The following is a 26,490-nucleotide window of genomic DNA, read 5'->3' on the forward strand; positions in this document are numbered from 1 at the left end:
AAGGCATTTTGCGCAAAAATTCATTCCTTTAAATGTTATTACATTTCCACTACGATATTCAGTTCCGGAGTCTGAGTTAATCGCAAAACTGTACAAAACAGATTGCATCGTGGTGTCATTAGTCACAGTTAACGATCGCCAATTATAAACTAAGTAATTGATTGCATTTTGAATCAGCTGCCACTGTTCAATTTTGGCAGCTTGTTTGTTCAATTAGCATCATAGCGCAATGGCATCGTGCTAACAACATGCATGTAAATGTATCAACTGCATGCAGAATCGCCAATGCATGCAGGAACAATCAATAGCCAAGTCAGTCTCATCTTTTTGAACACATTTTATTTTCAAAGGTTTGACAGCTCGAGTGTTCAACTAGCATGACTAGTTTATCACCCGTTTCTTTCCATACTCTGCACGTTAACTTGAGCACTGGAGCAATCGATACCAGCCCAGCCCAGTTTCATCTACCTATTCGTTTGTGAAATTCATCGAAGTGCAACTTGCTACCACAGGCTGTGTTCGATCGTTATCAACATTCGTTTGACGGCCTGTGCTGTTTCCCATTTTACTACAGCGCCACTTTATGCATTGAATCACGACTTCCATGACAACTGATATCTGTCATTAGGCAAACTGGTACAAAGGCAATCAATACCATACCAATGGGTGCCGCCGGAAGTTGATCCAACGATTCAGTCAGTAGGGAATATTAGTGCCGGTCACCGATCATAGAGGGCTTCGTTTTGGACCGTTTTGTTACTGTAACAAACTAGTACTTCAGGATCGATTTTACTTTTGAATGTGCGAATAACTGGTAGACGAACCGGATGCCTGTACCGTTTTATCGTCTATATCCAATCGAACAAAACAAGTACTAATGAAAGAATAGCCGAGAAAATATAATTGAATTAACTAGTTAATTAGTATATCTTTCCTTACCTGTAACCAAGCTACGTTCTTGCAAGTAAAAATGTAGGCATATCCATTTGTGGCGCTTTCATAACATCCTTGTTCCGGCAGTCCATTACCCGAAACCACGCTACTGCTGGCCAGACATTTAGCCTGTACTTCCTTTTGATTTTTCACAATATTATGTACATGTATTAGCTCAATGAAAAATTTGCGAAACCGTTTTAGAATACCAGTGACGTCTTCTTACTTACTCCTTCGATTTAAATGTTTTGGTCCAAGTGCCGAAAGTGATGATGCATCACCCGAAAATATTGCGTGGAACGTTCCACGCTAGCACGAGAGGTTTAGTTGTTTCGAGTGCTGTGTTGCCTTGGTAACCTGGATTCTAGGCAGAGAGCAACTACTCCAAGCCGGTCTTTCTGATTCCTGTCCGGGGCGTCGGGGATTCATTACATGTATTGTTCTGCACTGAATGAGAAAGCAAGATGCCTCGGTGTGACTGCGAGAACGCACTCGCCACGGCTTTCTTTGGCCCAAACGAAACCAGCAGATTAAAGCGTTTGCTGTGCGATTCCGCATACGCTGTGGGATTCTACAAAGTGCGTCATATTTATTATTTATTTGATAAATGTTAAAATATAGCAATAAAGACATATGAATCATACTTGTACATGAACAATGTGCATCTCCGGTTATCTCGTTATGACTTGTTGCCTTAAAATGGACATAACTTGACCGACATTTCTTCTCAGGATGCTGATCACTGGGTATCAATTTGTTCAAAGCAGTTCGTACCACACTATAGGTGGCGTGCAAATTATCACCGACGTAGCAAACTGCCAGGTGTACACAATGGATTTACTGGGTTAGATGCTGGCGCTATTTGTCTGTGTTGGACGAACTGCTTTAAACCATCTTCATGTCCTGACATAAGACGCCATTTATGCATGAAAAGCAATGAGTTTAATGAGGCATTATAATGCTCTGGAATCAATAAGACACGTTGTTACCGTGACAATAAGCGGAAGCAGCCCTTGTTCTATCTAGAAGCTTATGTTGTATCAACGTCTCTGTCAATCTAACATTTTTAGTCCATGCAAGGAAATCCATCCTTGGCCATTGAGTATAAAAATACTCCACATGAATCCTGCAGTGCATGCACAGGTGGGCACTAAAGTCTACTCCCCCCGCCCAAGGTCAAACACGGCGCTGACCTGTCTCTTTCTGGAAGCTAGGTCCGGTATCAGATATACATGTATATATATGTATTATGTCGTATACAAAATCTTTGATTCTTCTGACACTTCAGATATCCTGCCTTATGAAATATCTTTGCAAATCCACCATCATATCTTCAGCTATCGCTTTTTTCTCTATGCCATCGTAAATACCAATGATGATGAACTTCCTGCTACACCTGATAATGATACCACTCTCTCCATCCTGTCCGACCATTTTGTCTCCAAGGTCACGTACGCCGTATGTAAATTTCCTTTCGCCGACTTCGATCCCTTCTTTGGGTATGGTGGTCTGATCGACATCGTCGTACAAAGCATGAACAATGGTTTTGATCTGCTTCTTTTTCAAGTTGAACTTATCATTGATACCGTATATCTTGCCGTCCCGGTCGATGATGGCGCCATCAGTCATGATGCCTGTCCCAACCATGCTTTTTTCTACGATGTTCTCCCATGGTCCGAAGCCACCATCCGTCTCATCAACCTGAAACGATATACGCAAACCATTGTGAGTACACACGTCTCGAGGTCAAAGCGAGGTTCTTTGCGAGAGTTGGCGTTTGCAGTTGTAATATTTATTTGTTACCTTGATTGCATATTCCGGTGTTTCCCATCTCTGAGCTAAGATTGTTTGATGAGTGATGTCGAACGCCAGCCATCGACAAAGCCACTAAGAAATTTTAAAGCTGATATTCGTACTTTCAGCTCATGTGTCATGATGGCATGGGTAATGTGTAACGTTTTGATATGAAATGAAATAAACTTGACTGCGCATCAACAGACACCGAGATTGATCTGAGTAAAATAAGTGCTGGCATGTGTTATTAATCAGTGTTGGCTGCAGCTGACTCAGTAGGAAAATGCCCGCCTATGCATGTCGTGAAAAGTCTACAGCATGTCAACGGTATAATCAATAGCCAAAATTTTACTAGATTCATTCTATTTACACCCCAAACCTGAATCACGCCAGCGAATCATGCAGGACCATAGCTGGAAGACTGAGAGCAGGAGCACCCCCCCCCCCCCCTCCCCCCTTCAAGGGTAAAGGGTCAACATCAAGAGTTTAACAGATTTTTTAAGACTACTAGCTTCGCCGGCGGGCCTCCCATCCTGACCATTTATTATCCGCGATTTTCCTCATTGTGTATGAATATACATCAAACTGCTTGCAGTCATCGTTAATTACTTTATGCATCCAGCACATTCGACTCACGGCAAAGATGACATAGTATGCCATTACTTCACAAAACAATGTTTTGACCCGGCCAATGTCAATTAATATGACGGATGAATATGGGAAGTATATGTCATCAAATAATGCATGACCTGTATATCTCTGTACATGTATGTTGGGAATAGATAGGTGGATGCAACTAGTGACATTCCCATACATAGGTAAAATGCGAACGACGGGAAGGCTCTTCCAAATTTTCATCAATATTCAGGCTCAACGGCAATCCATTAAGCTAAAACAGTAGATGACGTCCTGGGTATACCCAAAGTTTACCCAAGACCAACCTTGGCATCTTAGTCTTTGCGCAGACTGTAGGATCCTTAACTTTGCCCAATTTGAATTTGTGCCTTTAGATTTACATGTACTTTCGCTTAATGTCGGGTGAAGATATCGATATCAAAATAAATGTGCGTGCACTACTTCCTGACATTCTTGCCCACACGAGTAAATGACCCAAGCAAAACTTGCACCTCGTGGAGATTTTTAAGAATCTCAAAAGCCCTCAGGTATTTTCATTTCACGGCCGAGCAGTTGTCCCAACCATTTCCATTTCAATGAAATCCAGGGTACAAGTTGTACAGTCCATGTGGACACCATCAACACGTGTTTCTTCAATATCCGCAACCAACCCGTTCAGATTATCCTATATATACGATCAGTATACCGACTATAACACCGTAGTCCCCATTGGCCCTACCTTAGATCCCGGTGCTCGCTGTCCTGAATCCACCTTTCCATCCTTTTTAGGCGTCTTGGATTTTTTCCCTTTCTTCCGTTTACCATGTTTAGAAGGTTTACTACCCTTAGCCCCCATAATGACTACGATTCAGGAAAAAAACAACAAACGAACTGCACTCGGCCGCTGGCAGAATCGATGTGGCTAGTGCACCACGCGTATCACATGACCTGTTATAGGCGTCTGAGAGCCAGGGCTTCATAGAATTAAATGACTAATGCTGGGAAATCCATAGGCCTGCATTATTTTTCCCAGCACCTGTGATATTGATGGTTTATCACAATGGTCATTATGCTGCTGGAAAATCGAAGCATCATTTCATATTCAATGTTAAGTATTGCGTTCAGAAGGAGATTTGTTAGGTGTAAACCGACGCTGGCAGACTCTTTTGAATGCAGCGCGTTTAATGTATATTCATGACCTCACTTACTTGACCTAAATTCACTTGCTGATGCGAAACAAGGCAAAAACAGCTTTTAACATTTTTTGCATGACGATTGGTGGACTGCAGTGTATCGAGCACGCAGTGACACGCAATTTCGAGAATATAGAATTAGAAAATAAAATCTGAATCACATAAAATTTTATTATGAATATGGTCAGGTGCCATCCGTGATTTATCTATGAAACATTGTTAATGATGGTGCATAGCCAATTAATAGCGCCTGACCTCGCCAACTTTATCACTCAAGGAAGTAATGACGGCCATTGTTGAAAATGTGTTCATTGGCTAAGCCAATAACCGAGTGGTTCTCCATTCAAACGTATGCTTTCTCGGAACCAGTATGAAGATGACCAGTATGAAGTATATCAATATTGTTTGGTGATGAAATAGTCAATTGCCCATTGACCTGGTCGGCGGACATTATTTCATCACATCTGTACGAACGATGAAGAACAAATGTCCCTGGTGTCATCAAGTCTGATGATTCAATGCCATTGTCCAATATTTATCCCGTATATTGTGATTGTGTTTTTCATTGCCTCGGTGCTTCCTACTTAAAACGAAACTGCAATAAAGGAACCAGGAGCCAGGCGGGCAAGATCAAGTTCCTCGTCGCTGTCAATAGGTGTTTATAATATACATGTACACCGGCACTCTCCTGCCTGAAGTACCACCTCACCAGATTTTCAGATGAAAGCCTAAATTCCCTTTAGCTCAGTCAGCAGAGTGATGGCCTTATAAGCGAGAGGTCCCGGGTTCAATCCCCGGTTGGACCTTGATGTTTTTCCTCTGTTGCAAAAGCCTATAAATGTACATGTACATGTATCAAGCAGAAGCATTTTCCATCGCATTTTCATTTTTTGCACAATGTTTTCATTTTGCATAAAAATCTACCACCAGCAATTATATACTAGGTACTAGACACGGGTCAAGTAAGGATGCTACATGTACGCTAAGTCTGACAGTTTTTAAAAATGCAGATGTGTTGGCGTTGCGTCTATGAATAAGGTCTGGCAAGTGATTTTGTTAATGCTAGACCGATGTCATTATTCATATCACCCATGTGCTTATAAGTACGTACCAAACAAAAGACTTAGGGTGGCGTATCATCGTGGTATGCATATGTTTATGAAACTTCAAAACGTCACGAACTCGGTTCTAAATTCCGATACAATCAATATTAAACTGAATTCTTCGCTTTCAGCACTGTGGATAGTACATAATCGGAGAATCATTAAAAGTGTACATATAAATGCATAGGCTACTCACATAAGCTTCCGAGTAGGTCCCAACGAAAAGTACATTTTACCCGGGATAAGCCTATATGTATGATTTTGCTGGTGTAGTATCGTTGTTTTGAAGCGAGACACATACGTATAAAACATATGTGTCTGGCTTCTCGAACCCAACCCTTTCAATCGTAACGGTCTGAAAAATATACATGTAAATGTATCCCAGCGGTCGTGCACTGGCACGTACATGTATCCATAGTATCGGCATCGTAATGCCGTTTTTTATTTTTTTCATTACTTCATCTATTGGCACTCTTCCTTCTCGTTTTCAGGAACGATACATGTACATAGTTGGCCCAAAGGTAATATTAGTAAAGACTATTCTTGATGAATTCTTGATAATAATGGAGGCCTTCCTAATAATACTCACTGAACATGTAGGCCTACTTATATACATACATGTACCTAGGCCAGCTACGCCAAACCTAAGGCCTGATGTATGGGCATTACAGAGGCAAACTTCACTGACTACTCTCTCATAAAGTTGTGGTGATAATAAAAGGCATTTTAGATCCATCCACAAGTATATCTGATAGTAAGATATCAACACTAAATAATAACGAAGCCATCCATGCAAAAATCAAAACCAACTCACCGATTCCACGCTTAAAAGTGGAAGTTCGTACTTCTGCTGTATCTCCTCGCTTACTTCAGACATCTTTCTCTCTTTATTGGCCATCCTAAGTTTGTAGGTAGATACGAAGTTGGATATAAGAAAGTAGGCTATTACTAGCACGTAACACTTAATAATCTATCGGATTCTAGGTCTGCTCTCCTGCACTGGGCCTTCAGAATGGCCTTTCAAAATAGGCCTAATTAGGCTTGTGATATGTATGAGGGCTATTGTGGGTCAGGAGTGCTCCAAATAGGCCTGGGATTGCACCACGTGGTCGTGAGTGCACACTGCTTTGACTCATCATCGATTTTCTTAACAAGTATATCGTGGAAAGCTTTTAAAAGAAAATAGATGTCTACTATTTTCTGTTCAAGAAAACTGGCGAAGAATGCAACAACGCATGCAGTGAAAGGCTTACGTGTTTATTCTATACAGTTAAATTCATGAAAATAGATAATTGTTCAAAATAAGTAATTCGTTTGAGATTACAACATGATGAAAATATCATTATTTTTCTCCATCAGCTACATGTAGCTTAGAATTCAAAGGAGATGTACATGTACGCTAAATGCAAGAATATGAAAGCATATCCAATCCGTCCCCGACATTAATATTGGGAGCAGAACAATGTGCATGATACAGATATAGTATAGATATAGTATAGATTAGAGAAGAATGTTTCACTAGCTTATCGTTAGATAGACTAGATGTAGGGGGCTTTTTGCAATTATGTAGCTCTAATTCTTGGCAATTAAGGTTGGTTCTGCCTCTATTATTTTATTACAACCCCGTACTAAATATTCCCCGCAAACAAAAATGTGTTAATCCGGCTAATTAAAAATTTAATTTCTTGAATAATCACAAAAATCTGAGTGCCCCTCTACGTGATCAATTAAGCACAAAAAGAGACTAATTGTATAAATTTGCACGGCTTTGCCCTTTCACAAAAAAACAAAGTTATTCAGTTATTATTATAGCGAGTATGAAGATGAAAGCGATTTTTTTCGTATTGGTCTTGCCTTTTATGCAAACCTTTGCAAATGGCTTGGGGGTCAATTGCATGTGAGTACCATGCGATTAAAAAAACACATACCTTCGGGGTAATTTTAGGTTGTTCATTCTTCTCTAATCTATACTTGGTAATACAATTTCAATTTTAATTTCAATTTATTCTGTATTAATACCATATGGTTATCATAGAGGTGAATAAGCAAGATTAACAATGGATGAAATGTATGCAAATAAATATAAAGTTAGTCTTTGTAGTCAAGGAATCAGGGAAACCCTGGTCGATAACACTTCGCACTTCCTTGTTCGTACTCTTCCGTAAGACTGGCAAAACCTGCATATTAACAAATGATGATGAACTAGTTAGATCTTTGGGCCAGGCTTTGGTCCCCAGAGATGGACAGAGTCAGAGGATGTCGTATACCCCTGATTTTCTGTCATGAAAGTAAGTATTATGAATCTTTCTCATGATAGACATGCATTTGTACTATAGAAATACGCATAAACATGTATGTATATTGGAAGACACTAAAATAGAAGGTCAACGAATTTAAGGCACTCGTGAGACTTGACAGGATTAAAACTGTTAGTATTTCGTATAATCTGAAATACTCGCAATGACATTGCATGTACGCAGGACAATGCATAGCACTTACATGTAGATTCTATAATGTTGAAAAAAAATTAAATGCATCAACTGCATCAATTTAAAAAAAACGAATACATAGAATCGCGAAAAAGGCACAGAATGATAGGGTTAAAGGACTAGTAATCTATGTAGCTCATTTTTTGTACGACACAAGTAATTAGTCCCTTATCATGATAAATGCATTCTGAAATGACTGGTTCTAACTCTCGATCCTGTTGACACAGTTGAGTTCTCGAATTTTGAAATTTCAGAGTTTATCTTTATTTACAAATATTAGAAAATAACCAAAATCGTTACACCGGTATTGGAATCATAAATCGTCACCATTATAACCTTTTCCCACTACAACACAAAAGTTAACATACGCATATAAAGATTTGCGACTAATAAAATAAGAACTCGTGGTATTTACAAATAATTGGATGATGGTTTTACATTTTAAAGCAATATTCTAAATTCAAAGTAGTCCGTCACCGTGGTGTTTTGAAATGTCAACGCGAGAACAGTTACGCCGCACGCTGTCCATGTATTTTATCTTCTTTTCATTATCAACTGGAAGCGTCTGTCTGGTTGCAGGTTCACATGCAGTCAAACACCAGTGTTTATACCAAATAAGGAACCTTACAGGCACTGGTAGTTCGGTCCGAGTATCCGTTTTATTTTGGCTATCACCTCTTCGTTAATTAATATACAGTTTTCTTTTAGTTTTGATCTACCGATACCGCGTCTGTCTATCAGGTCGAATTCCAAATAACTCAGTCCTAACTCGCAAACGATTTTATACTAGTCCGCTGCTTCACATACCAGTGCTCGACAACCAGTCAGATACTTCCTCGATCAGCTCATTTGCCTTGAATTTTAGATTCTCCAACTTCTGGGCTCCGCAGTCCTCAGGCGGTGCGTGCCACAAACCACAGATAATGTAGTTGTTTGTCGGAAATATCATGACGCCTCCCTTACCGTCATCGCCCGAGTAGAGGCCGTATAAGTTATAGGAACTCGTCCGGCCACCCCCAGACTGTTCTGACCGGTTGTAACCGTACACTCTGTCAGCCAGCTTGATACCTTGTTGTGCTAGGGTACCGGGGTTCATCCTAGCTTTCTCCAAAATTGCAATCTGGTCACTTGAGGGATAGAACTCTGGAGGATACGTGGCTAAGATCTTGTTTGTTTGTCCGTCCAACAAGCACACCTGATGGAAAATATCGCCGTGACCGTAGACACTGTTCTTCAGGATGTTTGTAAACGTTTCTGTTCTTCTGTTCGTGTCAATCTGAAAACATAACAAAGATTTGTCACTACATTTATGCCCAGTGGCACAGATGAGTCGAGCAAGGAAGTGAAGAGAACACCGTGGTCTGACGATTTCAACTGCAGAATTACGTTTAAAGCGACACGCTTAGAATAAAGGATTCTGAGGTTTTTCGGCCAAAACAAATGTGTATCCTTTTGAGGTTGTCAGCCTTCTTTTAAGAGCTCAAAAGCAGTTATTTCTAAAAATGCATTGTACTGTACATGTATGCCCATATGGAGAACGAAGTCACGTTCAGTCTCCAGGTCTTGCTTCCATGCACTGGCCAGAAAATATGTTGCAACGAGGGATCTAAGCAATTTCGAAAAGTGGTCATCATCAAAATCCTGGATAACACCAAGCAATTGAAAAAAAACATTCTCTTGCAAGAACGCTCATAATAACATGGATCTTATACTCATAATCATAAATATTAATTTGTCATTTTGTAGGGAAATCGTTTTCCTCGTGATTAAAATTAAAATGATATACTAATATACTCGAACACTATAAACCAGTGAGTCATTATTTTACATAAGTTCGGGACGTATACATAATTATATGGACGTTCCGCTGAACATGTCACCCAAAACGGTCAACTTCTTTTAAGCTGGTTTGTCACTCACCCTACAGATACCCCACGGTTTCTCAAATTCTGTCAGCTTGTGGAAGCTCTCCTGATGCGGCAGGGAACCCGGTGTCTGTTCCACAGTCTTCTGATGAGACAGGCCATGCTTCTTCTCTTCTTCTGTGCAAGACATCTTGACTTTGAGGGAAGGTTTGGTTGAAGGTGTGTCAAGAGATTCGTCTGTAGGAGAGGTCGATGAGACTGAGTGCTTTTCTGTTTTGAAACTGGTACCTTGCACCTGCAAAGACAGAAAAGATATGCTCTGAGTTATAGGCTACACATTGATTCAGAGAAGATACTGTATCTAGATGATTAAAGAGGCATAGATACCCGTTCATCTACATAGCCAGAAAGTCCCACAAGAGAGCAGTAAAGAAGCTCTCTGTCCTGAAGCAGTTTCAATGGCAACTGAAGTAGTTCACTTTAACAGATAGTACTACACGTACATGTACATTTATGTACATGCATATAAAGAGTCATCCTAAGATACATGTATGGATGTAGCCGCGCAGGGTTTAAAATATTAACCCATGGAAATACGTGTAAACAATTAAAAAATAGACCATTCAGTAGTCAGTCTCATAGCACGCTGCTCAGGATTCAATTTACCCAAGCACGAGGTCTTACACCAGATCAATAGACAAAGGAACTTCGTCCTGAAGCAGTTTCCATTGGCAACAGCAATTCAGTTTGACAGATACAAGCTCTCAGTATATCAATATACAGAAACGGTTACATTGCATGATATTAACAAATTGGTCCATACATATATTTTCTAGTTACAGGAAGTAATGGTCACAACGGCCCCAAGAAACGCATGGGTTCTTTAACCTCCGTTGTACGTTCTTCAACTACTCTGACTCGAAGAGTTGCGCGTCAGATAGGTCAGGTGTATTGGAGCATAGCATTTGCATGACCTAATGAAGTCACTGCAGGGTGGTACTGCATGAGGAATGACCGACTATTCTCTGCGACGTGATTGCCAGGCGAAGATCAGCATTTATTGTATTATGATGATAAATCAGGTGGCCCATAGAAGATGCAAAACGGTTTAACAATCGCAATGACCACCATTTTTGAAGGGTATTTTATCGGTATGAACAATAGGGTTTAGGAACATTCTGAGTTAGTGGTACATTATCACCTACTACTCCCTTTGTTTAACATCGCTCAGCTGTTCCTTGGACCATGGAGATTTTCCCTATTTGGAGTGAAAAAGCTTCATTGGCTTTTACTGATATCGTACTGCTCGATTAACCAGGGCTGCACATATAGGTATTGAGCTATTGATTCAGTATTGACTCAATATATTCACCAACAGCCGTTTAAGCGGGCTTTAGATGTATCTGATTTACAAAGAGTGATTTTTTTCAGTGGAGGTGAAGTAAGTACATTTACGATAAACGGAGTTTGTCACATGTATACATACTCTAAGTGCTGGTGATGGGCGTATGGAGTCAACTCAAAGGAACAGGGCAGGCACTTTAATTGCTTGACGGCCATCAGAATATCTTTAATTCCAGTAATGTCATGAGCGCGATATTAAAATGACCAGTAATAACATAATCAGTAAAACCGACATCCTCATAACTTCGATGCGGAGCACTATCAATGCCATCATGAAATCTTTATGTATTCCACTAGAGCCAAAAAGCCGCAATATTTCGAATGCTGCAAAACTTCATTTCACCAGTCTACTGCGCCGTTAGCACACTATTGTGGCATCACAACACATTGACTCTGTGTAACAGCCTGTTGATTGAGTATTAGGAAGGGCAGCTGGTGGGTTGAACTGCTATTCAGCTGGTATTCATAGACATAATAAAGCAATGAAAAAGTTAAATTTCGATTTGCGATATTTTTTGTTCATTACACACATACTATTGAAGTGATGCACATGTTCGCCGTTTTTCGCATTGTGGTATCTTTCACGCATATCTACATTGTATACGGACCTTTTCTATTTGAATAAATGTTGGAACAATGTATGTTTTGTTTTTATTTTTGAGAGGATACTAATAAGAAAACCAATAACGTAACAGAGAGGTATAATCTCGCCGCCTCGATTTCAAAACATCTCAGACTAGATAATTGTTTGCCATAATCCACCGAGAAACTTCTTTCGACACATTTTATACCATCCCATTAGGTTATGATTTTCTCAACGAAGCCTGCAGTCAAAGCGAGGCAAAAACGTAATATGATATAAAAAAATGAGAAAGTGTAACTTAAGTGTTTTCGAATGCTTTTCAAATTACAAGTACTTGTTATGTTCTTTTTGCCAGCAGTTCTGATCACAGGTGTTCCATCCAGGTTCCGACCAAGACTCAGATGTTGTTGCAGAGACACCACCTGTGAAATGGTTCGAAACCCGTTGGCAAGCGCCCTGTCGCCAGATAACGTTCAAAATAATGTTCACGTCGATCACTGCTTGGGCTAATGACGTGATAAATAAACATGAAAAACAAACACAAAGGTGTATTTGCAGTATTAAAATAACCCTGGATCTGCTCAAAGTGTTCAGGTTTCGGCTGCTGATATTTCACAAAGTGTTTTTCAGAAATATTGTGTTATAAACGAATAAAGGACATTTTTGGTTGCATTAATACTTCATTTCTGCTATCCTACAGCTGTTATTCGTCTTTATCAGCCAGGCTTCATGATATCGTCTATTATTCATTTCATTTATACGACGCTCGCCCATACATATTTTCGGTTCTCTGCTCGCTCCTCCTTAGAGAAAAGAACGCAATGGCCAGTACATCGGCCGAGACAGAACCCGTGACAAAACACAATTCCAAAACAACCAACTCGAATGTCATACCGCACCAATTATTTATATCATCTCCGGCCATCATTTCTAAAATTGTTTGTTGCTATCAATAACAGCAAATAAATTTGCACAAATGGGAATACGCTATTGCTATAGTTACACTTGTTGGTTGTGACTATTCATTGCATTCCAGTATATACAGTGTTTCATCGGGTTATCTTGTTAATTCTCGTAATGCACATGTAACACACTTTGTTCCTATGATAATGTCTTCCAACGCGGCCATCCCATCACTGGTATAAATAGTTTGTCTGCGGGTAACAAAAAAAATCTGTCGTATTCTGTGTAGTGGTGTATCATTATCATCAATTGGTGTGTTTATAAGCAAATCGCTTTCAAATTATGTCGGAATATATCACAAAAGGTACAACATTTTTTTCGGGGGGTAGGGGGTAAGGCAAATGCTCCGGGCAGGTATTTACTAGTTGATAAGATGTTTCTCATCCCCGCCCACCCCAAACTGATTAAAGGGTTTGGATGAGAAAAGTTATTTACTTGCACTGATGTTTCCCCTCTCGGACACCCGCACATGATTCATTTGAGGTTTGTGTTAAATGGTTAAAATAAGTTGGCCATGCAATACCATGATATCAAAAAGCATAACCTGCAGACTATACAAATCGTGTTCAATTTAATTATTCTATATGCTTTGGACCGACAACAGTAATACTGTAAAACTTAATTCTATTTCACTAAAAAAACTATTAAGGGGTGACCTCAATGTTATGTACATATATGAGATGGTTGATGGACATCGATTGTATCATATGGATGAGGGTAGCTTCCATGCAGATCTATAGCCAGTGTAACTGTGTCCATCTGATTACATTAACCGAAAGGAGTCCCATTAATTCATTAATGTAGGCCTACGTCTGTGTTGATATGAAAGTGGTGTACACCTGTCTGCTTCATATTCGAGATTGACACTTAATAACCTGATTGACATACAACAGAATAGTTTCATTACAAATCCGAGTGAGGTTCACTGAAATATGCATGTGCATCATTATATACATCGAGGTTACTTGTCCGTTGTGTGATTTCTTTCGAGGAGGACTTCAAAAGCTTGTCGCCAATATAATGAAAATAATGGCGGTTTCAAAAAACGTTATTGTCAATATCAATCTGAATATGCTGAAAAGCATCGGGCGATCGCGGCGTATGTCTAATATAACCGGCATTGAATTGAACATTCAGAGAAGGTCTCGTAAACTAGAGTAAAATATATATGAAGGTGAAAGGCATTGGCGTTGGCTCTGATGCAGACTGAGAATGGTCTCACAGGGAATATCAAAATAGGTTCCAAACCTGATATCTCTTAATTACGGTGAGATAGCCAGGTGACTAATTGTCTCTCGGGACACCTGTAGTCAGGATAGAAGCAAGATATATTAGGTGGGAAGAAAAGCCATTGGTCGAAAAGAACCAATACGAGATACTACTTGCGCCATGTTCGAAGCCAACTTGTAAGTTATCACTTCTTCTTGATAATGAATACTACGCTTTGCTGCTGCAGCGAGCGCAGGAGAAAACGCTGCAGTTGAATCTCCCTTAGCAGCCAAAGGATCCACAAATAAGTAGCATCAAGGTCTCATTCGGATCGAAGTGCGCGTCTAGTCTATTTCTCTCACCAATATTGCAGCCGACTACTAGTTGCAGGACATGGTATCAAATCATTAATGAATCTGTTCATAACATTGTTTCATCCACATCAAGTACAAATCCAACCAAAGAGTTACATGTATTATACACTCTATACCCTGATATAGTGACACCAACACGATCAATAGCGAATTTGTCGGCTGTACAACGCAGACAGTACCAGCTATGGGGACCGCCAGCTGCTCTTGTGTACCAGTTGCATGCAAACAGAAATCCAGAAACCTATCAAAAGATCAAAATTTTGCTAAAGGCTTACCTTAACCTTAACAATGAAATGTGGGTTTCAGAATTCTAATAACGATGCCACACCACAGTCTCCTATCTGAATATTACGCCGTGCCCAACCGATGTGTTCAGCTAACAGTAACGACTCCGATGTGATTGGCTGATAATGGTCATGGCAACATATGCGACATGTGCATGCAAATCTCCTGGATCTCTTAGGCCTGACTACATCACTTAGGCCTGGGAATTAAATGTACAGAGGAGTTGCCTGGCAACGAGACAAGAAGCATCCGTCCAAGACAGTTAACGTTCTCTAGTATTTGCCTGGATCACATCTGTTGGGAAATTGGATGTTTTATAATCGAAATGTATAGAATATTAATGAACGCTGCGCAGTGCCTTGGTGCAGTTTGCGCACGGGATGGGATATCACTTTTCGGTTGTAATTTCATTCATCACTCTTCAGATATCAAGGTTTCAGCGCTTTTGAAAAAAAATAATTGTTCTTCAGCCAACACACATATATACCCTTGCAGATTCTTCAGCGAAATGAAATGTTGCAAGGTTTTCAGAATATCAGGAACCTTCGGGGGGGGGGGGGGGGAGAGTACAAGTTGCATTCCGAGCCGTGGCTGCCTTTCAAGGCTTGTTCAAATATTAATTTATGAAAAAATCATGGCGATCTCAATCCGGATATTTTCGTCAGACAGCTATCTCTCCTCAGGCCACTCTCAGCTATAACTTCAAGTCGTACATGCACTCGTTCTCGTAAATTCCTGAAGCTCATACATGCACATGTAGTGTGAGAAACTTCGCGATAAATTATACCGGTAAGAACATGCTTTTGTCTACACCCTATAATTTCATAATACATATCTTGCCTACCTCTTTATAAATGATACATGTATTCGGACGCTTTCGAAAAATATCACGCAGACAGCACAGGAATTGCATCTACAACATCCAACTGACTTCCGTATTAAAATATTCAAGCAAAAGCCCTATATACATGAACCCCTATATGATCACTAAATCATGATTATATTATACAAGCATTTATTTGATACCACTTTATTTTCTGACGCAATAGACAGGAACTGTCCTTTGCTAACTCAACCTCAAAACGGAGCCGGGGTACATAATCTTGATAAGATACAGAAAGCTTGATGGTCAAGATGGGTATCTACCAGTCGACATCATGTCCATGCGAGTTCAAGTCATAATGTCCTTAACATAGGAGTCACCGCGTATAATGTCTCAATACGTATGTCTTGTTTCCCAGGAGTATTTCAACTGGGAGGGGACAAAAGTATGCACACATGCACCATGTACATGTACATGTACGTCATTGTTCTAAACAAAATGGTTTGCATTTGGATACAGGTTTCCTCTCCAATCGAAATGTGCTACGAATAAAAATATTGCAAAGTGTTGCCTAGATTCCCAGGGAAGGCAATTATGACGGCTGCATTGGAAGCCTCGAACTAGCTGATTAGTTGCTCAGCTGCAGCTTGATGAGGAAGGGCAACTCTCACTCAATGGGAATGTCAATATGACAACATGTTCGCAGTAGACACTTGTTAATTATATGCATTTAGTAAACAAACAACCATGGTGTGTACACGTATTGAAACTTTTACAAAAGAAGTATCTGGTTTAAAAGGCAACCGACCATTGTGTGTACTGGTATTGACAAATTACAGGTTACAAAACATATCCAGTTGAAAAACACAACCAACCAAATCAACTGCATTGTGTATACTGAAACCGCTACCAAAATATTACACAATGAAAAAGGCAACTAGTCACTAGCGCTGAAAGGGTGGATGTCGTCCTGGGTGCCGACAAATGGTACCCAGGTTCGAGATCGACTGGACAATAAGCACCCTGGGTGCCATTACACTAGACAATCTCGTTTTATCTCGCGCCGTGGTACTTGCGGCATTAGCAGTGCGCGAAATAAAAAGAACAGATAAGCAGAAAAAAAAAGTTTAGGCCTATAGGTCTTTGAAAGGACATTTCGGATTGTAGGACGGATATATTCAGAGAATGAAAAATTGTGTGATGACAAAATGAATGGATTTGCTGCGTATTTTTCTTGACAATCAGTCGATATGTACACATGGGCATGGGGCTAGGGAGCGTATGTCAACCTCCTCCAGGAACCAATGAAAATCCGTTATTTTAATGAGGTAAACAATGACACGTGCTAGTCTTGTATACTATGTTGATATACACTATACAGCCGGCAGGGCTGGACTATCAAGGGAACAGGGCAATTGGAGGACACTAGGTTGTTTTGAGGACCAGCTAAACGAAGGGATTTTCAAATTAAGGTTACCATGGTATGTTTATGTGCTCACCACAGCTTTCAAAACTTGATGTATCTGAAGAGGCACTCTGAACTTGGCATGGCCTTATCAAGGAGCTGCTCACGGTGCTGAACTTTTAGCTTGCCTGTCGACTAAGTGCCTTGCCTGAGATCATGCTACATGTAGGGGGAGCACGCATTTTAAAGTTATAGTAGTGATAGTGCAATTGGTATGAGCCATTTGGAGGCCGACATGTGAAGGCCTATCTGGGTTCTCCTTCTTCTCCGTATAAAAAGGGGCATATTGCTGACTAAGGAACGAGGCATATTCACATTGCCTCATCATCTCTATCGGACCAATTGATTTACTTTTATATGCACGCATACAGCACGCCATGCACAGCTAGGTCCGAGTCTGTGGACAAATGGTTGGTTTAAGTTGTGTCTTCGATATGGCTCCTTTGATATTGCATTAGATTTTCATTGCAATTCAATCAATTCAAGGTATAGCCCATTTGAACCTGCCTGCGCCACGGGTACAATGCTAGTTGTTTAATAACGGTTGTACAAGACACATGTGTCAAACAGCACGCAGTCACTCGCGGGTGAAGAATTTCGTGCCCACTCCCACCTGATGTATGACGTCACAGTCATCGCTGCCTGAAGATGGCAAACTACAAGACTAGCACGTGTCATTGTTTACCTCATTATAATAACGGATTTTCATTGGTTCCTGGAGGAGGTTGACATACGCTCCCTAGCCCCATGTGATATGTACCACGACGCGAGATAAAACGAGATTGAAAGAAAGGTCCTCGTCCCTAAGATCCGTAAGCCAGGCAAAAAGAAGCTGGGTGCTGTTTGTCTAGTGCAATGGCACCCAGGGTGCTTATTGTCCAATCGATCTCGAACCTGGGAACCATTTGTCGGCACCCAGGACGACATCCACCTGAACAGCGTCACTAGCGCCAGTGTTGAAATGTAATACCATTATGTCTGTATTCGTACATGTCACTTGTCACGAGCATTATGACTCAGAGACTGGAAAACTTCTTCTTCTTCTCATGTTCAATAGTATGTATGATAGTCTCTTTTACTGAAACAGTGCATCCACGACATACAAGACATGTGCCTTCCCATATCAAATAATGACTCGATGTGAATTTAGACAGTTTTTGTAAAGTGCTGATAGATAATCGAGATATTAATTGCAAGCTTGTGTCGATAACAGTAGAGAAAACGTGGATGAGAGCATCCTTCATTAGAAGATTGTTTGCATCCAGGGAGAATGGGGAACAAACAACCTCCCCCAGGAGAAATGGTGATGGAATCGCCATTCCATATATAGGTCGTGATGTATGTAAATTTAAGTTCAGATCAACTGTTGATTAAACCAGGTTCATATTTGCACTAGATGCCTGATGGATGACGGATCAACTTAGGCATGTTTGGGGTTCCTGCTATAAATCGTACCCCGCCCTCAAAACGGGCGTGATTTTTTATTTCAGGCAAAGCCTATAGTTCCACTGTGGAACGTATTGGGGGAACAAATTGGGGGAACTACCCACAGATTAGTGGCCCCCGGCACTTTGCCGGGATAAGGATGCTGGTCATGTCAGTCTGGAGGTTCAGGCGGTGGTAGCCAAAGAGATCTGCTGTCGTGATAAGTTGGCATACACAGGAAAAAAACAACCTCGGAAGCCATGTTGGAGGTTTGTCAGAATGTTATGACGATCTTCAGGCTGACAACGATGTGTTCTAAGGTCGTTGCACAAACTGGGCTATAAACAAGTGCCATGCGTGGCGCCAATAGAGCCTGCTCTTTCAAGATGACATGTGCTTTCTTCAAGCGTGACAGGTGAAAAGTCGTTACCAGTGACAACATGGTAGTTTTCTCTTGTCATTTGGCACCTTTCTTTCTGGTTCGTCACTTAGATGCGGTGGCCGCCTGGTTGGCCTTCTGTCGATGTTTTTTTTTAATAATTTGCTGTTTTCATTTTCACATGCATAGATTCATCAATCAGCTTATTGTATCACTTGCTTACGCAGGCTAACTACAGTTGTATGCACTGTACTGGATTATCGTAAAGACTCAACAACATCTGATTTCAATTCATAATGCTTTATTACATATAGTAATAGTAGATTTATTTTCATCGAGTGAACGGACACTGGCTAAGAGCATTAAAAGAGCACATTGACTTGTTAATGTTGCATTATCCCACACCGTGATATGAAGCAACAGTAACAACTGCCACCTTTCTAAGGACAGACCCCGCACATTTTTGGACATTCGAAAGGGACATTGGTAGCCGTTGTACACAATTTAACTCCGTAAGAACTTGCGCAGTACCAAGCATCTTTGAAAGCACCGCAATCAACTGGAAAGGAATGAAAAGTTTGTAAAAATGAAGCGGAAGAAGTAACAAACACCGAACAACAATGATGAAAATACGCTGCATACTTTGTTAGGTAGTATTATATCTGATTTGAGGACGACAGAAGGTGGTCTGCCGGTAACTCGTGCGGACTGCCGCGACGTGAGCTGCTGAAAGAAGCAGATCCCCTCTTGACAAAGGGATTTTTAGATAAAAGTCGAATATAATTACATACCACAACCTGATCCCCAAAGATATAGACCATAAAAAGAGTTACCAACGCTTAATCCTTTATCTAAGCGCCAAGGACTAAGCCTATCTTTCCACTTCAATGGTTGATAGTGCGAATCAGACCACGCCTAATTATCGGGTAAAACTTCCATTTCTGAAGCATTTCCAATAACTAGTATAAACAAAATACCAGGTACATGCAAGTGTCCGCATCTCTCTTTGTATAAATAGCGCGAGAGGAATTCCTTCAAATTGGGTATATATTGTTGGGTTGTTTTTGGTAAGTGGTTTTTGTTGTTGTTTTTCACCTACTTGCGCAGCGTGAACCCACTTGCCCTTCTTTACAGTTACAAGTGCATGTTTTCGTGTCTACTGCACCTCCATTATTTAGGCAAATGTTTTCACCACCGCAATCTGAAATTGAAATAGGTACAATGATACCGGTACGTGTCATAATAATCCAATCGGTCAGAAAGAGTTTCTTCAGAGGATCATTCCCGTTTCTTCCTAAAGAGCTAATCATCAATACTCATTATTTCTCACGAGGTGGGCTGTTATTAGCCGTTACGATTAATTAAGATACTTGTAACGAACGATAAGATGAGTTGCAGCCTACCTCATGAACTTGTTGCCAAAGCACCTGGTTTGCTAAATTTGTTTAATGTTTGGATTAGTTAGCAACGATAAATGACCACGGAACAAGTTTGAATGTTCTAAAATCAGTGATTTCGAAGGCCATTTCGGCTGTGAGAAAGTGACAAGATTTTGGTGCAGTTGCGATTTTCGATGAGTGTAGTTTATACGCTGGCTTTATTTGCACTGATATAACACAACCTACCGCATAGATTTGTATATGTTGAATCTCGGTTCATGCATGACGAGCCTGCATCTCCTTTTATGTATGGTTTGTAAGCTGGATTATAGTTACCACTGAAAAACATGTTGGTAATGTTCATCTTTTCTACTGACATTTTAGAAAGCGCTATTGATAGGGACTAAGTATGGTATTTTGGTGAGTATTTCTCACAAAAAGCACACGAGTGGAATTTCTGAGGTATCAGACTACACCTGAGACTAATGGTCTCCGATGTCCGAGTCTGATGGTCTGCCGAGACCGCAGGTCGAGGGAGTTTGAAGCCGAAGCTGTTGAACTCTGCACATGCGGATGCAGGGTGATGTATTGCACATACATGTACATCCAGCCTGAGGTTGTTGTGGAACGAGTTACCACTCAATTCATGTTTGTCTGATGGACGAAATGTGTACCTACCCTGGTCCGTAATTGCAGGCATAAATGTAGTTTCTTTCGCCACATTTCTTCATGGCACACCCAACAAGGCTAGTGTCTGCCCACACAACCTATGAAAAGAAGATGAATCTAGGGTGTATAGATATAATCGTTTTACCAAAACGCATATTGTTTGCGTTAATTGTGTTTGTAAAACCATTTTTATTCGATGGAAATTAAGAGGTTGCACTACATGGACAAGTCAATAATGTAGCGTTTTCCCTAGTGATGAACAAACCAATTGTATATCCCATCCCCGCAAGCTTCTCAACGACCCCAAATAGAAATTAGACAACAGCAAACAGAATTAGGAAGAGTAGGTACATGAACATGTACATACCTGTGTATAATGACCAGTAACACCAGACGTTGTGTAAGTGCCGTAGGTGAAATGCTTGATCTCATTGTGCCAAGCGTTAATTGCCGTATTCCAAGTTTCATGCACTTCGGAGAAAAAGAGGTTTTGGCCCAATGCTGCTTTCCCTGCGAAAGTATCAAGAAATGGTGTTTTTTACAGAAGACCCGATATTTTATTCTAGTTGAATAGGATCGTACATATACTTTTCTTCCTACACACGAAAAGCCAAGTTGAAAATTCAAATCTTAACACGTAACCAGAGTCTTTCAAATAATTAATTCGGAAGACTCTGATATAACGGTGCAGATTTGCATCGAATCGAGCAAATCTGAATTTTATTCGTACCGGAGTTATAATTAAACAAAACAAAACATGTAGCATCAAAAGAATATGCTATGTATGATTGTTTTTTTAAAGTACATGTACGCTTTACATCTGCTATTTTCTCGTCAAAGGAATCTGACAACTTCAAGTTAAGACGTCACTCGTAATCAGCCCCATCCGTCTTCTGGCCGTGCGTGGCAGTTATCACATTTGGGCGCTGTCATTGGACGTACAAACTTTGGACGCCTTAAACAAGGCATGACCCCCACTTGCTCCATAGCCGGCAAATAAAAGGGATTCGGTAAAGTCTCGGACTTAACACACACACAGTATATGATGATAATTCGGCTCGTTGTTTTCACTAGGATGCACTGCTTGTCCTAGGACTACCTACCTGGTACAGTGTTCACGCTTGGATGCTCTCTTTTGCACTGGTTAACCCATTTCCTTGCAAGATTCTCCAACTCAAGGTCATAAGACTGTAAATAGTTTAAAAATACAAATGTATATGATATTTTAAATCATGATTACGAATGCGTCAAGGCATAGTGGTTGGGACATGTGAAGACTCTGTATGTTTAAATGCATACATCAAAACAAACCACAGTCAATGATGGCCATGCGAGAGCATACAATAGCAAATTACTGCCGAAAAGAATCGGAAAAAGTTTATTTTTAAACTCCTTACGGTTGCTGAGCTTCCAGGCGGAAAGCAAACTTACTCCTTCGGACGAGTCGAAACGGATGACATGATAAAATAGCTAAATCAGCCAATACTAAAACCTTTTAGGATCCGTTACGACATTTTTTTGGATCCGTTATTGCTTTTTTGGATCCGATACGATGTGATGACTTGAAATCACATGATATGAATCGAGTTACGCTATTGGCCAAGAACATTTGGTAGCATAATATATAGGATTGGTCCACCGATGACTCTAACCTAACTGGTAATCTTTACCTACCATCTTTAGCATGTTCGTCGCGGTAGGGCTAACATCATTCCTTAACTTATTGTGGATTTGGACAATTGTACTTCGGGTACTGGAATCTACGGCTATAAAACGAACACATGAACATGTTGAAAGGTTTTCCCAGTCGATTGAAGAAAACAAGTACACGTACGACCAAAGACTGTTACCGTTTTATCTTGTTTCGGTGTGTTTTTTTGCGAAAGTTTTGCGAGTTTAGTTATTGTTGTTGTTATTCTTCCTCTTTCAGTTTGCTTCTCTTTTCTTCTCCTTCAACGTTTGCTCCGCAGTTTTTGGAACACCATGTATTAATGAAGTAGTGTTTTCAGCGGTATGACCATGATAATTGAGTACGCAACAGACCATGTTCTTTCGTTAAGTGCAAAAAAACGTACAAGAAATACCGAGGGGAATACATGTATAGTCTTTGAGAACAGTGTTTAAGTGAGATAACGTTTTGATTGGCCACCCGATATCAACTATACGTATAAATACCTTCTGTATCTCCGAAACTAAGCACTCCCACATGGTCTGAGCTGAATGGCCTGAACTGATTCTCTGCGGTGTACACTGCAATAGATTGAAGCCAGATATGGTTGTTCAAGGGTGTTCATATTCACTATCATTTTTAAGTGCCATCAGAGCTACGTAAGTACATGTAGCCCCTTTCTAAACAGTGTACGCAGAACATACATCTATATGTAATGAACAAGGACTTGTACTAGTAGAAGATGTCGAGAACAGTCTGAAAGATACAACTTGGCTGATTATAAAGATACCTTACCAGCACAATTGCCCCATATCTTGTCTCGGTCGTAGCTACTGGTCGTGGCGCACCAAGGAACGGACGAGTAAAGTAGGCAATATTTGTATTCCTTGCCTTCATATGTGAATGGGAATCTGCAGACAGTACCATTTGCATTTCCTCCGAAGGTTTCCATCTTTGGGCTCGCTTGAATATTGAAATGGTGCGTTATGCCTGTTAGTTTTGAGGAGGTCAGGCTCGAACTTCCAAATTAAGGTGTTTGCCGTAAAAAGATGTGTTTTTTTGCTATCGACAAGAAGGCGATATCGTACAAAGTATCATTCAATAGTTTAGTGATAAACTCATTTTTAACTTAATACCGGTATTGACCTTATCATTGACTAGTAATTCCCTATTGATACTGGAATAGGCAAAACCACAACTCACCAGTTGCATCGCACCATCCCCACTCTTTGTCTTTCTCATAGTTAGGCGTCAGGCTGCACCAGGCCTTTTCCGGGTTACCATAGTAAAGACAATCATAATTCAGGACGCCGTTGTAGATGAAGGGAAAGCTGCAAGGTTTCGCTTTTTCAGTCTTCACCGTGACCCGCTCTGAAATTGAAAGATACACTGCGTATATGAAAGTTGTATGAAATGACACAAATGCAACTTACAGAGAAGTGGAAGCTGATAACGATTAAAAGGGCGGCTAAACTGAAACACACTAGCAAAAATATATCAGCATGTTGATGCCGTTGATGTTTGATATTTGTCTGCGAGAACAGCAAAACATACCGGCGTTACTACATCACTGTAGTAAACAACACTACACAAGTTGCTGGAAGCGGCAACGCTCCTGAAGACATGGCATCCCAACGCCACCAAACCCATGCCAGTACAACAGCATTGAAGGTTGGAAGTGAATAATTTGATTAGATACAGCACCTAATGCAGGGACCCTCGCACAGATTTTGGTTGTGCAGCTGAAACCCGCACCATTATTTGAAATCGCTACAAATAACCACGTGTTACTACTTAAAGAGGATACGATTAAGTTAGGAAGCATTTTGCTTAACGCAGCTGTTAATTAGTGACTTTCAAAGCATGTTGCATGTACTTACCATCGGCATCGGCTAGTGAGAGGCAAAAAATAATGCAAACACCAATACTCCTCCATCCCCACATTTTGAAAAATGGTAGTTTGTGAAGGGCCTTGAGGCCAATTTATACATGTGGACCTAATGTAAGTCATTATTTCCCTTTCAACCAGCAGCTGCAGCTTATGATGAGGATTGGCCATCAGTCTAATTACTTGCCAATGGGGTGTTATTGTCATTTTTAGAGATGGTATACAATTTATGTTGTCATTGTTGAGACCTATGTCAATCGAGAAAATTTAATGAAATATCATTCTGTACCTTTCAAATATTTACATTTAATTTCAGCTAATCTCAGCATATTTTTGACGATTTGCCAGATTTGCGGATTATGTTGGGTGATTATGGTAATTTTATATTGGTTTATTTTATAATTTTGGTGGCCGCTGTAATGAGCGTAAGAACCATCAAGAATAAAGGATTCGGTTTACGGGGCATATTTGTGCGAATTGAACAGATGCGCACCAATAAGGAGATGAAGTACAGTGGAACCTCCCTTAGCGGACGCCTCTTTATTAAGGACGACCTCTCTAATATGGATAGTAGTTTTTTAGATATGGGAGATGCACAGTGTCGCTGGGCTTTTTTCTAGACCGCCCCACCCCTTTTTAGCTCACCTGTCAGGTGAGCTAATACGATACCGCGGCGTCTGGCGTCCGTCGTCGTCCGTCGTCGTCGTTGTCGTCGTCGTCGTCGTCGTCCGTCGTTAACTTTTGACAAAATCGTGGCACGTTTCTTAACCGCTTGACCCAGAAAGTTCACACTTGGTGTGTGTGTACCCCTAGGCAAGACCTTCCTATAGAATGAAAATCAGCGCAATTTGACTGCTGGTCTGCCATATAGGGGGTGCTCTTTGAAAACCTATTTTTGTCATTTTGAAGCTTATGGTTAAAGCTAGAGCGATGAAAATTTTATGGTGGGTGTATCTAATAAAGGTACATCACATATCACACGGGTTTTTGATTTGACGTTCATTTCAAGGTCACAGAGGTCGAACTCTAAAATTTCTTTGATCATGGCACGTTTTTTTGCTATTGGTCATAGACTCTCTAAATTTGATATGTAGACACCTATTGGGCATCTCTACATGTTGACACAGATTTAGGTCAGTGTGACCTACTATTCAGGTATAAGTAGGTCAAGGTTAAAAAAGCCCATTTTCCAGCAGATTGAAGTTTGAAATGAAGTTTTAGAGGTCGGCCTGATATAGAGGTTTCGATATTAAATAGATTAATTTCTTTTCATATCACTAGGTGACGGTATTGTGCAAAAATGTCAGTTGGCACATTGCCAGCAGTTTTGAATTTCGCGGTTCGAGGCAATCCGTCGGGGTATCCCAGATGCGCAGTGTTGTACTGCGCCACTAGATCTGCATACTACAAGTATGGAAGACAGCCATTTTATGAATTTGAAGCGAGACTAAGAAGGAATTAAATCACCTTGAATCAATGCTAAAACTTAATCATTCGCTCTTCGGATGAGGTCGTATGTGTTGATTACATTCTTGTGATTGGTTTGAGATGATTAGTTTGTCCTCATTGCCGGTTGTTTTAGAAAATTTTGACTGTGATTGGAAGGTAAAATGAGAAACTTGTCACACTGTTCTTCGGCTTGGAATGGGGATAGTCAATGCAGAGCCAGTTGGTACAAGCTGCCTTGCGAATCGGGGTGGCGTAATAATACTGTGAAAGAACAATAAAATGATGAATTGTAGCAGTGTGTGTCAGAAATTATGTGATTTCCATTGCATTTGACGATCCCAAAGTTTCGAGAGTATGGCAAAATGGCGCCTGCCGTCATTGGAGATTAGCGTGAAGCCGGAACCTTTCGTTACAATGTGGGCTTTTAAACACAAGTTAATGGTTTATAATCACCCAGACGCTACTCATTAGGTAAACCTCTACTAAAAACACTTGCTTTAATTTTTGTAAACATGTCACGAGTGCTTAAAAAGA

At 40.4% G+C, this 26,490-nt stretch overlaps 3 protein-coding genes across 4 annotated transcripts; all 3 read right to left on the reverse strand.

Annotated features, from left to right (window-relative positions):
• Positions 1 to 1,516: 1,516 nt before the first annotated feature.
• Positions 1,517 to 6,650, reverse strand: LOC135486121 (uncharacterized). 2 transcript variants are annotated; one of them, XM_064768654.1, is made up of 2 exons: positions 6,453 to 6,650; positions 1,517 to 2,634 (listed from the first exon to the last, which is right to left on the reverse strand). In XM_064768654.1, the coding sequence occupies exons 1-2, from the start codon at positions 6,534 to 6,536 to the stop codon at positions 2,218 to 2,220; spliced, it is 501 nt and encodes a 166-aa protein (XP_064624724.1). In that variant the 5' UTR covers positions 6,537 to 6,650; the 3' UTR covers positions 1,517 to 2,217. The 2 variants fall into 2 exon arrangements, with proteins under 2 accessions (XP_064624724.1, XP_064624723.1); XM_064768653.1 differs by lacking the exon at positions 6,453 to 6,650 and adding an exon at positions 4,082 to 4,258.
• Positions 6,651 to 6,885: 235 nt separating this feature from the next.
• LOC135487002 (uncharacterized) lies at positions 6,886 to 15,075 on the reverse strand. Its single transcript, XM_064770250.1, has 3 exons — positions 14,801 to 15,075; positions 10,048 to 10,287; positions 6,886 to 9,403 (listed from the first exon to the last, which is right to left on the reverse strand). The coding sequence occupies exons 2-3, from the start codon at positions 10,180 to 10,182 to the stop codon at positions 8,927 to 8,929; spliced, it is 612 nt and encodes a 203-aa protein (XP_064626320.1). The 5' UTR covers positions 10,183 to 10,287; positions 14,801 to 15,075; the 3' UTR covers positions 6,886 to 8,926.
• A 4,111-nt stretch (positions 15,076 to 19,186) lies between these two features.
• On the reverse strand, positions 19,187 to 24,601 carry LOC135486409 (cysteine-rich venom protein pseudechetoxin-like). Its single transcript, XM_064769171.1, has 11 exons — positions 24,500 to 24,601; positions 23,823 to 23,990; positions 23,415 to 23,582; positions 23,126 to 23,200; positions 22,625 to 22,716; positions 22,054 to 22,138; positions 21,318 to 21,460; positions 20,960 to 21,048; positions 20,528 to 20,619; positions 20,002 to 20,103; positions 19,187 to 19,461 (listed from the first exon to the last, which is right to left on the reverse strand). Exons 1-11 carry the CDS (start codon positions 24,561 to 24,563, stop codon positions 19,343 to 19,345), a joined length of 1,197 nt encoding a protein of 398 aa, XP_064625241.1. The 5' UTR covers positions 24,564 to 24,601; the 3' UTR covers positions 19,187 to 19,342.
• Between the last annotated feature and the right edge of the window lie 1,889 nt (positions 24,602 to 26,490).

The sequence above is a fragment of the Lineus longissimus genome, chromosome 4 (assembly GCF_910592395.1).
Source record: "Lineus longissimus chromosome 4, tnLinLong1.2, whole genome shotgun sequence".
Lineage (NCBI taxonomy): Eukaryota > Metazoa > Nemertea > Pilidiophora > Heteronemertea > Lineidae > Lineus > Lineus longissimus.

Coding starts and splice junctions, on each gene's coding strand:
- LOC135486121 (XM_064768653.1), bottom strand. CDS start 4,198: ATGGGGGCTAAGGGTAGTAAACCTTCTAAACATGGTAAACGGAAGAAA. Junction 2,635..4,081: donor AGCGAGCACCGGGATCTAAG/GTAGGGCCAATG, acceptor ATATCGTTTCAG/GTTGATGAGACGGATGGTGG.
- LOC135487002 (XM_064770250.1), bottom strand. CDS start 10,182: ATGTCTTGCACAGAAGAAGAGAAGAAGCATGGCCTGTCTCATCAGAAG. Junction 9,404..10,047: donor AACCGTGGGGTATCTGTAGG/GTGAGTGACAAA, acceptor TTATGTTTTCAG/ATTGACACGAACAGAAGAAC.
- LOC135486409 (XM_064769171.1), bottom strand. CDS start 24,563: ATGTGGGGATGGAGGAGTATTGGTGTTTGCATTATTTTTTGCCTCTCA. Junction 20,104..20,527: donor AACATATACAAATCTATGCG/GTAGGTTGTGTT, acceptor TTTCAATTTCAG/ATTGCGGTGGTGAAAACATT. Junction 19,462..20,001: donor AGTGGGTTCACGCTGCGCAA/GTAGGTGAAAAA, acceptor ATTCCTTTCCAG/TTGATTGCGGTGCTTTCAAA.